General features: G+C 52.7%; 1 protein-coding gene across 1 annotated transcript; it reads left to right on the forward strand.

Annotated features, from left to right (window-relative positions):
* The first annotated feature begins 11059 nt into the window (after positions 1-11059).
* LOC128279124 (uncharacterized) lies at positions 11060-11538 on the forward strand. Its single transcript, XM_053017844.1, has 2 exons — positions 11060-11263; positions 11374-11538. The coding sequence occupies exons 1-2, from the start codon at positions 11060-11062 to the stop codon at positions 11536-11538; spliced, it is 369 nt and encodes a 122-aa protein (XP_052873804.1).
* Positions 11539-11928: the final 390 nt, after the last annotated feature.

The following is an 11928-nucleotide window of genomic DNA, read 5'->3' on the forward strand; positions in this document are numbered from 1 at the left end:
GCTTGATTGGCAACCACATATTTCTCTGCTCAGATCTCGAGAGAGAGAGAAAGAAACCCTCAAACGGATCCCTTTGCAGCATTGTTGCAGCAGCGATCGGTGTCGCCGCTGGCACCATTAATCATGGGTTGATTATAATATTGCAGCGACGTTGACATTCAAGCGCGACGTGTGTGCAGCCGCTGCGCTATTTCCCCTTTCTTCTCCGGTGCATCGTGCAGTGGGCACCACCAAAGGGGTTAGACAAGTGAAACAATGGTCGGCCCGGCATCGGGGGTAAATATGGGCCGCTCTCCGTCGCGCATCGCGTCTGCAACAAAATGGCCACAAAGTGTGATCGCCGATCGCTGAGCTGGCGCGCAGTTTTGTGATTGGAAATTACATTTTAGGTACGGCCCCCGGGATCGGCTGCGTCGAGATTGACAATTGATTATTGCTTCATTAAGCATACACACCGTGCGGTGCGACACGTTACGATGCGCGGCAGCACAAGGGACTGAAGCGGGGCGCAAAGCTACGAACGTCTTCTGCCTCGAGAACGATCATAGAATCACCAATTGGCCAATCCCTACACGTAGTAGGGAGCCCCTTCGCCCTAACGCGGCCATCTCATCTTTTGTCATCCAGAAAAGGGAATTTTTTATTCTTCCATTCTTCCATTCTGGCGGCGCCGCCATTGCCGGTGGGGCGGCGGCCCAAGAAAAGGAATAAGTCGAACAGCGAATAGAAGCAAACGGCTTGCAGCCCCGTGAGTGTGTAGGCAGCCCGCAGCAGTGCACCCCGATCGCAGAAATAGAAGTATACAATTCTTATTTATGGCACGTCGATTATTCCTAGAGAAACTGCATAAGCGCGGCCGCGACGCGACCTGCACGCGGAATGGGAACCAAGGGGCCCGGGCTCCTCATGGTCCAGGGACGCCTGTCGCACGTTGGACGGGCTAGAAATGGAAACGGCATTCGCTCAAAATATTCAAACGGTTGGCAGTAATTGACGTGGCCGGCCGGTTGCTGTTGGGGCGGCCGGCAATTGGCCGGCGCTGCATTCGGAGAGAAAGGCAGCATTCGGTGCAGCCACGTTCGAATGGCCCACGGTGTGGCACACAGCACACAGAAAGTGGCCCAGCCCTTGCACGTTGGCCCACGGCTGGCTGGCTGGCTGGCCAATTCCCGGCCGTTGTCGCACCCTTTACGCACCAAACTCCCGTGGGGGGCTCGACAGGGCCGTCCGGTGCGCCAGTTGATGGCAAATTAATTTCCAATTTCAACAAATCAAAACGGGCGTGTGCCTGGCCGGCCGCGGCAACACGGGAGTTGCAACCGAACCCACCGGCAGGCCTGCCAGCCAAAAAGGGTGGGACCGAAGTGATAAAGTGTAGCCCCCGGAGCCTAAGATAGCATTTCGCTCGATCCACATCCTAACGGCCTATCGTGCCTGACGAGGGCGCCAATGAGTTAGCGGAACCAGAATCAATTTATAGTTGGCGTTTCAAATGGTTCAATAACGGTTGGCGAATGGCGACGACGACTTCGGCTTCGGGAGAGAAAATAATATAAATTGTACTTAACATTTGGCCGATAAAAGCGACATTAAAGCAAATTATACAACGCGAGATAACATAATAACGCAACGTAAGTAACATGGCGACTTCGTTCAGGTTGGCAATAAAAATGGAGAACTCCCAAGCCGCACTCAGGGGCAGAGATGTGAGCGCGCCAGATACGGCGAATGGTTGTTGATACTGCACAACGACGGTCAAATATACAATAGTCGACTAATTTCGAGCGCCACAACGCGATCGCGATCGGGTGCCATTCGGCGTCGGCGAACAGTGCAGCGCCCGAAACGGACTTTCAAACGGCCAAACGATGGCTGAATAATTAAGCCGTCTTTCGGCTTGATTGTTTTATGTACGCGGCTCGGCTCGGCGTGATAAGGAATCTCGCGGGCCCGGCCCCGGTGTGGTTCATATTTCTATTTGGAACCATAACTCAGCCATCTTCTTTCCATGCGCCGGTCGTTACATTAAATCAACCGCGCTCGGACCGTCGAAAGCGGGTCCGGCGGGGCCTCTTTATGCTTCGGCGAAGGCGGCGGCGGCGACGGCGTCAAGGGAAAGGCATCACGGGGCCCACGTGTCCGACTCCGGTCCGTCTGGTTCGTTGACTTTGCGCTGGCCATCGGAATCGCGGATGGGCCTATGGGGCAGGTGGAATCGTAAATCGTTCCTCCAGCGTGGCCAGAGCCACAAGCGTAACCAGGCTTTATCTTGAACTTTTCCCAACGTGGGTTTTCCGTTCCGTTTTCCTGGTTGGCTGGTTGGCCGGTTTAAGGCACCACCGACCCAGGAGCGAGATGCTCCCGGGAGACAGTCCTTCGGGGATGCACTTCAACAAGTACCTGAACCGGAGCGTCTTCTAAATCTGGGCATAAAAAGGATTCGCTTAGGTTAGCGAAAATGAAGCGAAAAAAAAAACTCAAGAACAATTATCCAATAAATTAGAGTCCAAACGTCTCTGTCCGCCGGAACACTGGCGGAACATAAACACCGCACCGTGTGTGCAACATTTACGTTCGTGTGCTCCGGAATGGGCGCCGGCCCGTGCTCACATGGAGCGTGAAAATTGCCTCACAAAACTTTGTTACGACTTTGTTCCGCGGTGGCCGCCGCCGACGACGACGACGGCGCTGCCGCCGAAAAGCTAATTGCGGGGCGACGCCCTCGGTTCTTGGGACGCCCTTCGCGGGCACCCGGGCTAATCTGGCGGGGGGCTGCCCCTTGCACCGCCGAATAAGCTGACTGAATAAGTTATTAGCGCGATTAGCACCGAATGCTCCATTTATTCGCCGAATTATGGCCGTTGCCGCGAGGCGAGGGACCAACCACCGCGAAGGAAATCCCCACGAAACGGGGGTGGTAGCTGGGACGCCCAAAAAACACACGTGCAGCGAGCGAGGCTCCGGCATTTGTAACGAATTCCAAACACCTCCAGCGTCCACCGTGGTCGCCGATGGTTTACGAGAGCATTAAGCCGGGCGCCGGGCGGACCGGACAAGGGGTCTCTGGTTGGCGTGGTCATAACTTGTGGGCCCGGGCCTCGGTTGGTCCGACCACTGACCACGCAAACCCTTACAATGCTCCCCGGCATAATGTTGCCCGTTTTGGGGTAGATCGTGGTTCCTTCCTCCCCAAAAGAAAAGCCAAAACGATCGTGCGGGTCGAACGATCGTGCGGTGATAAGCGCGTGTGACCTCTACGATGCTGCACACCTCGAGCAGCGCGCCGAGGCCTGCCGAGTTGGCTGACAAGAAATAAATTCGTCCAATTTACGAGCACCCGGAGCCGCTCGGTGTAATGTTTATGCCGACTTTCGGGCGTCGAAAACCAGCGATAAAAAAACGAGGTTCCTTCGAAAATTGGGGAATTCTTTGTGTGGCCCGCCGAACGCTTGGAGGCCGGCGACGGTTTTGACATTAGGCTGCGCCGCACAACGCACGATGGACGATTCGCCAAAGGAAGCCTCGACTGATGGAGCCGACATTAAATCGAAAGTTCATGGGTTTCTGTCTTATCTGCGCGTGTCGGAAGTGGCTGGCGCACGGCCTGGCATTTGCAATTAGAAGCGGAGTGCCCTTCGAATCAGGGGGAAGTCGCAATTAAGTGGGGAATAAAGTTGGCAAAAGTAGTTGACTTCCACTCGCGAAGGTTGGGAAAAGGGCAAAAGAATATCGACGACGATCGAACGCATTATTCGCAAGGCGACTGCCGGCTGAAGGTTTTATGCGCTTACGCTTCGATCGGGATGTCTTGAATACTGAACATTGTGTTAGAAGGGCATGACGATGGCAAAAGGATGTTCTGTCCCTCATTTTTAATCTATTCCCTGGGATGGTTTATTGTTTGACGTCATCCCATGAACCAACCGTATTAATTTGTAGACCATAGCATACTTTGACCGTATCTCTTGTGATTTCTCAACCTCTATTAAAATTTCTTTAAATTTACTTTTTCTTCAGATGATTTCTCAAACTCTATAATTGTATCGAAAACTGTGTAAAACGATAAAATTTATTTCATAAATTAAGGTCAGATAATATTCTTGAGTAGTGTGATTGCGCACAACCTCATGCAAGCGGATAGCCATCTTCTTCTCATCTCACTGTGCCGACCTCATCACTCAATTTTCGATTAACGCCTCCTTCGATTAAGCTGCCGCCTGCGAGTCTACTTAAGATAAAGAAACCTTCTAAAGGCAGGGTCGGTTATTCTTCGAAGCAGTGCCCATGTGCCGGGTAAAGGCTGATAAATTATTTGGCCCATAAAATACAAACATACAAGACTCCGATGGCTCCGTCTTTCATGCGGCAATTGCTTAATAGCTTCCCAGCTTCTTGGGGCAGCTCGGTGCGTGCCGTTTTATTCCTATTCGACGCCACCGCGAGCAACAATCGGTGACTGAAATATTATAATCGCTGTTCATAAATTGCATAAAATTGACTGTCGCTTTTGCACCGGTCTTCATGCGCGCTGCATGCAAAACGTGGCCACTTCGTGGTTCGCGCGCGAGGCTATCTAAAATGGTTCCCGGGGCAGACAAGCCATCTCGAGGGCGCTCCCTTTTTTGGGCTTCAAGCATCTCCCGGGCCGGCCAGAGGGGCCCGGTACCGGATCGGTACGGATTTATTGTACAATTACATTTGTCATAGCTAGCCCGATCCGAATATGGAGCATGGTGCGGTGCCGACAGTCGCCCGGCCCGCCGTAGGCCGGACCGGAATCCGTGTTCCGGTGGGCGCCCGGTTGGCCTCGGTGCCGGCTTTCGTCATCGTTCGCCGGGACGTGGGACCATTGTAAACGGAAGCCATAACTCAGCCCGCCGATGCCGCCGACATTCGCAACATTTGCCGCCATCTCGCCGCTGCTCCTTCGATTCGGTTGCGGCCGAAGGCAGAGAAATATGGGTGGGAATAGTAATTGCCCGGTATCGCAGTGCAGGATGAAAGCTATCCACGGTGGGGACCGGGACCGGGTACCAATTCTGCCCCCGGACACGTGGCCACGCGCCCCGGTATCTTTTGCGTGAAAGCCCCACGGCAACGCACGGCACGGCGATCGCATTTCAAAGACGCTTGCTGCAACGTATTTGGTGTCCTGTCACCGCGCAATACCCGCGTGGCCGACCCGTGGCGTGAATCGAGCCGCGTAATCGATCGCTTCCCCTCGCTGCCGGTGAATTATGTCGCCTGACGGTCACACGATTCTTCTTTGTGCGGTGCACCCGGTGAAAAATGTATGCCGCTCGTATCTAACGCCGGAATTTGTGTGGCCACCGTGACCGCGTACTTGCCGTGTGGTAGCCGCGGTACGCATCAAAAGGACAGAACAGCAACAAAAAACGCACACACACACACACCGCGAGACACGTAAGATGGCATGAGAAAAATGGGAAAATTTCATCATCTCGAGCAGGCATCTCAAGCGAACGAGAGAGAGAGAGAGAAACGGACAGAAACGTGACCACTTTAAATTGATCCTCGTCCTCGATCAGCATAAGTAGCCCACGACGGGGATGGCTGACGGTTGCGTGGAGGGGGTGGCACGTATGTGGTGGAGCATAATTTTGTCCGAGCGATCGCGATCGCGATCGGAATTAGATTGAATTTTGCAGCAATCCGAAGGCCACCGGTCGGCGCTTCTCATGCCGCCGGCCGCATGGATTGGCAATCGAGTGACACAAATAATCCGCTGATCATGGTGATGAATTTCTAAGCAACCGTAGGTAAGCCTCTTCAACTCCTGTGGTACCCCACCGGCCGCAGGCCGCAGGCTCCTTCCCCACGAGGTTCCGATTGCGCCGTCGCCGCGGCATCAGCTGCCGCTGCATTCCGTAGAAGGATTGCGAAATGAGTGTTTATGATCGATGAATAAAATATGGCACGGCGATCGTGGTGCAGCGCTTGGCAATGCAACTGCATTTGAGCAGAAATTGCAAATTTCTGCCATTTATTTGTTCACCGCCGTGACGTGACGCAAGCCTAACCCGAGTGGTGCTGTACGATTGTTAAGTGCATTCAGGTGCCGTGGTCCGATGTGAGGTCGTGATGGGCTTTTCGGTTCGAAACACTCACTTGCTCACTCGAAACTTGTTAGCTGACAGGTTATTAAATAGTTTTTATTGCATTTATATATCTATCAACCAGGAAACATCGTATCAGAGTAGCATAGGACCCATTTAGACGTTTCGGTAGGAATTATTACCAAAACTTAACCGAACATGTCATAACGTGTCCGAGGCAGACAAAAGACCAATGGACCACATCACATAATCAAATAAATTTACCAGATACATTAAACTTATGTCCATTGGAGGAATAGGACTTATGTCTATTGGAAGGAACTCCTTGTATCTGAAAGGACCCGCAGATCCTTCTTCAAAAACCTTAGCCTATATGGAAACCTTAACTCCACCAATACCTGTAACGATAATAAAACGAACCTAAAAAATCGTAGAAATAACCTTCGATGCTCGATTGGCACTCGTTAAGAGGAGAACGTCGCTGCCGCACCCCCGCGGGCCGTTGTCCAATCTTACAGCCTTGACAGAAACGGTGTTCATCAGCCAGTGTTGATTAGCCGATAGCAGCGTTGCAACAACACTATCACCCGGCATCCCGAGGATCATCATCCCGCGTGCGGCTAATTCTCGCGGGAGGCATGTCACCGGATAAGATATCGAGCGCCGTAATAAACCGCAGGTACACACGCGAAAATCGCCACCCAGCATCCCCCGGTGTTGGTCTGCGGAGTCTGTTTGGGTGATCGTGATCGTTATCGGCCTGGTTGGTACACAAATCGAACAAACGCGCCTGGCCGTTTGCTGGTCCTTGGGCCTACCTTGACTTGCAGTCCCGGTGGACCTCCGTGGCCGGCCGCCTGGACGACAGGGTGTTTCTCGCGTGTTTTGACAACCCCCTCCGGTTCCACCGTTCCGTCCGCTTATCGATGCACCGATTCCGATCGGTTTTCGATCCAGGCCGGACCGGGCCGGGCCGGGCGCTATTTATCACACCACGAGCGGCTATAAATCATAGCCACTATCTCTATGCTGCTGCACCGTGTTCCGATGCGTGTGTGTGTGTGGTGGTGGTGGTTGTGCCGTCGCTACAAAATGGTTTAAACCGATCGGCGCGACACGCTCGACTACGAATGACAAATCTGCACGCCCCCCGTCGGAGGTGTCCTGGGACACCTCCGTCGCGGGCCGGCGTTCCGGTTCCTTTCGGGCGGCCGAGCCCACCCCAGGCCGTGGGAGTGGTGTGTGGAATGCGATCGCGAAACCCGCGATCGCCACCGCGAGTGACTAATTTATGCACGCCTAGTCATGCGAGGCTCCGATTCGGCCGGTCGGTTGCTCTCTTATCGACACCGTTTTCACCGCTCGCCTGTTTGTATCTTTATTTGCTAATTTACTTTTCCTTTTTCGGACCCACCGTGCCCGGCGTGGGTCCTGTGTGAGTTCCCGATGCGCCGCACGGTGGGTGATTCCGCGCATGGACGATCCAAAAGATCGGGCTATGGGCGATTATTGCCCTCAGGTCGGTTTAATTGAGAGAAAAAATGGCCGAGAAACATTCAAAACAAACAGACCGACTGGCGAAACAAGGAACTGACTCCAAATGATAACAGCACGACAGTAAGTCCTCAAACCGCATCGGCTTTTTTGGCCAGCGTGCCGTTTCGGTGTTCCACTGGCTGCGGGTTCCACCGTGCTGTGCTTCCAGTTTCGCTTCCCTATGCTGCGCTCCCGCGGGGTGGGTCCAACCGCCGGGTGAGCCACATATGTTTAAGCAAATGGCCTGGCCCGCGGCCTTTGGGCTCCGGGCTCATTTATATTTATTACTTTTATAATTAAAAACAATCATTTCCCAAGCGTCACGGGGGCGCGCACACCCCGACGGAGCCCACCAGATATTGTCGGGCTGTCCGGGCTTGGGCGCTGGTTGTCGCTGTGGTTGTGATTTCCTTCTCCCGAGACCGAGCGGCTTCCGCGGGTGCTCCTGTGGGCGTACCGGTCGTCGAGTCGAGTCACCGAGGCTGCTGTGGAGTATAATTTTTCACCTCCCGATCGCGATCTCGACAGCAACATATAAGCGGCCAAACGGCGGTAGACACGACCCGCCACTGATCCGCGCCGAATCCGCACGTTTTGTTTGTTGGCCGTTGGCATTCTCTTTCTTGGCCCCAGTGACACTGTTGCAGCTGTGTGCCGGTAGCTAATTTACGCGACCGCGCGGACCATAATGTTCATGTACGTGGCCCTCCCCGGACGATCGGTGACGTGATCGTGAGTGAGCGCCGATTTATAAATCGACGATCACATGCACGGCACACGAGCGCGCGGAGAACATAAATTGTGGCCACGGCGATTCGAGCAGCGGAAAATGGCCGCGTGGACAACAAAATGGTCCTGCGAGATTCGAGCTGTTTCTGAGCCGTTTTGTGGGGTGTCGTGAGTTAGACCACAGGGTGCTGTCGAAAGGGAATCAATCCTATCCTGCGGTGGCCACCTGCCCGGCGGATCACCTTCTGAGACCCGGATGGAGTAGTTACACCGATCAATTGAAACACGCATCAGTATTTATTGGGCCGAACTTTTCTCTCAAACTCACACATACACACAGACACACACACAAGCACTCAGCTACGCACACACAATTCGGTTGCTAGGGCAACCGACGTTATCCTACGCTGCACAGTACATTCGGATCCGGACGTTGTTGAGGAAGATGTTTGATTTCGGCGTGCTGGTCAGCTGGAGTGTGATGGCCGTGCTCGTCCCGATGGTTCCGCTCGAGATGGAGGCCGAGATTCCACCCAGATCGATGGACTGATTCGACTCTACGATGATGTAAGTGATGGCCTTGGCCGCCGGCTACAAAAAGGACGAAACCGGTGGATGTTGTGTACCTAATGCCAGCGCCGTTCGCGTCCACTTACGTTGTTGAACGACACCGTATGAGGGCTGAACATTCCAGAGTACACCATGTCGAAGAAGCACTGCGTCAGGGTCGCGGCATACGTACCGAACGTGGCCACCAGCTGATCGCCGTTGATCTGCAGAGTGGCACTGGCTGGACCGCAGCACAGAAGCAGCAGCAGACCACTGCAGACCACGGCCTCGAACCGGAAAGCAAACCAAGATCGGCGCATTTTGGGCCAGTGACTGAGGGCCAGTTATTCTGAGAGGGTTCGGAGGCGGACAAGTGCTCTGCGAAGGATACACACCACACTTTTGGGGGCCGACAGCTTTTTTGGGTGTACTTTCTTCCTGTTCACCTTCAGCGAACGAATTGAGCCCACTGGCCCGGCCGGGCAAGGCTTATATATCAATACAACGTCGTCGAGGGACACTTTTGGTCCGGCACGTGTACCCTACTTACGAACGAACCGCAGATTGGGCCGTCCGAGTTTTATGCATCCCGTTCCCGGCCCGACCAGGAGTTTTTATTTGGTCCCGGATTTTTTGTAGGTCAACAGTGAAGGCGACCAACCCCTCCACGGGTTTTTGGCGTCTTCGTGCCGATCGGTCTGGTGCATTTTTGGGTCTTCCTGCATTTCATTGCACATTTGCTAAGCGGTTTGCCGTTTCAGTCGACGAAGAACGACGATGAACGAAGAACGAAAATGGCTGAAGAACTGGCGGATGACTAAGACTACGAGCATTCATTAGAAATTAGTCACTCGGGTCTAAGCTAAGCGATGTAACTCAGTAAGTGATGAAAATGCAGGAAATTGGCAGATAAAATTGGGGTCTGAATGGTTCCTTTTCAAAGACATCATGCAAATATGGTCCAAAATTAGTATTGGAGTAATATGTTTCTTTCATAAAACAGTCCTTAGGATGTAAAGAATTTGTTATTTTAGTTATGATTATATTAAATCTTTATTGCTATCATATTGGTATTATGTTGTCATTACAAATATATTCATTTTATTCATACATTTAATTTTGATTTGAACAAACGTGCACCGAAGTTCCACCATGCTAACGCAATCAGTGCTGTCAAAGCCCCAGCACACGTGGCCAGCCTCCGTCAAGGGTCAGCATCATCATCATCATCGGTATCACTCCGGAATAGGTTGCCCTGGGTTCGGATCGGGCGACTTAAGGGGCGCAGAACATCGTCACCTGGACGTTGCTCTTGAATATGGACTTTCCGCTGCCATCGGTGATCGTGAGCACAATGTTCGGCTGGGTGGCGCCTCCGTTTTTAACTTCCACATTCGCGCCACCGTACATGCCCGGGTTGAGGGTTTCCACCTTGACGTAGTTGATGGCTTTATTCTGCGAGCAAAAAGGTGCAAACCGGTAACATTATTCTACCGTCCGTCCGGGACGCGGGGTCTAACTCACGTTGATGAACGAAATCAGCGTAGGGCTAAGACTTTTAGCGAACACCGTCTTGTCGAAACACTGCACCAGCGTGGCCGCGTTCGTCCCGAGTTCGGTGACCGTTGGGTTCGTGTTTGTCGGCCGGAAGCCCCCGCTGGGCTGCCAGAGGCTGGCGCACACGGCCAGCACCAGGCAGGCGACACTCGTCGGACGCATTGTATCGCACCGAAAGCCGTCAAAAGCCAGCTCGAACCAGGACCTCCTCGCACTGAGGCCTGGCGGCCATCGAAAGGTATCTTTTATAGAGTTCCCGCAGCTCCGGAGCGAGTTGCAGGATTTTATTTTACGTCCGTTGCCGAACCCGTTTACTTGTGGCCCCTTTTTTGGGCGGCAGCGGCTCAAGAATGCACATAAAGTTTCCCCGCCAAACTTTCACCGCCACCAGAACGACCGGAGCAGCCAGAGCACAAATGAGTTGCAGATGCACGCAGACATTAAAGTGCCCGGAGTCCGAAATGAGGTTATGGGTTTCTCGGTGTCGTGTTTCTTTTGGCTGCACCGATTCAGGGTCCGGGCCATCGCCGCGGTTCGCCAAAGTTTATAAAAGCCTTCCATTCCGGCGAATCGTCGTACAAACAGGAAATTACCGTCGTCGCAGCGACAGAATGGCTCGAGCATTGCGTTACGCGCTGATCGGCGCCATGGCGTTGGCCGTGGCCAACGTCGGGGCCAACTTCAATGGCGTGCAGACATCGAAACAAGCGTACTTTTTTGGGGTGAAGCAACCGACCGACATCTTGTGCCACTCGCAGACACTGCTGAAGGGCTCCAGTCTGCCAATCGACGTCTCCTACACTAATCCGCCCTTGGTATGATCTGCGAGGATGGCTTGGCACTTACGGTACGACAGCCCTAATCGCTTCCACTAATCGATCCTTTGTCATTCATGTAGGTTATACTCGGTATACCTCTGCCGAAGAACATCGACTTCATCACGGTGGCCGCGGACAGGCTCTCGCAGTACGGCTACACGGCGGCCATTAGCTCCGGGACCGTCGGATCGACCGCTGCTGTGACGGTGAAAATCACCGGAAAAAACGTTCTACCCTACGCCATCCAAGTAAAGTTCTACTGTGTACCCTAAGGACAATGAAATAAATGAACATCTTCCGTACTATGAGCGTACTTGTTGGTTGTTGGCAATTTACAAAGTGTCCGAAAACGATGATTAAGCTAAGGAATAATTGATTTGAGGCATTCGATCTCCAATTCATTGATTAGAGGGATCATTTGCGTGCATTACTTGGGATTAATATTCTCGGGTTGGTTTAAAACAAATCGTATTTTGCATAGTTTATTTTATAGATTGGTTTTTTTTGTATTACCAAAAGCTCGAAATGTTGGTTTTCGACCAAAATGTTTATAAAATAAACGAAACTGCAACTAGTGTATGAGCTAATTCATCTACCCTTAATTTTGTGTTACCAATCGCTCTATTTTATTGTTATTTTTGGAATCTGTTCTGATCGGTTAG

This window comes from Anopheles cruzii, chromosome 2 (assembly GCF_943734635.1).
Source record: "Anopheles cruzii chromosome 2, idAnoCruzAS_RS32_06, whole genome shotgun sequence".
In the NCBI taxonomy this organism is placed as follows: domain Eukaryota; kingdom Metazoa; phylum Arthropoda; class Insecta; order Diptera; family Culicidae; genus Anopheles; species Anopheles cruzii.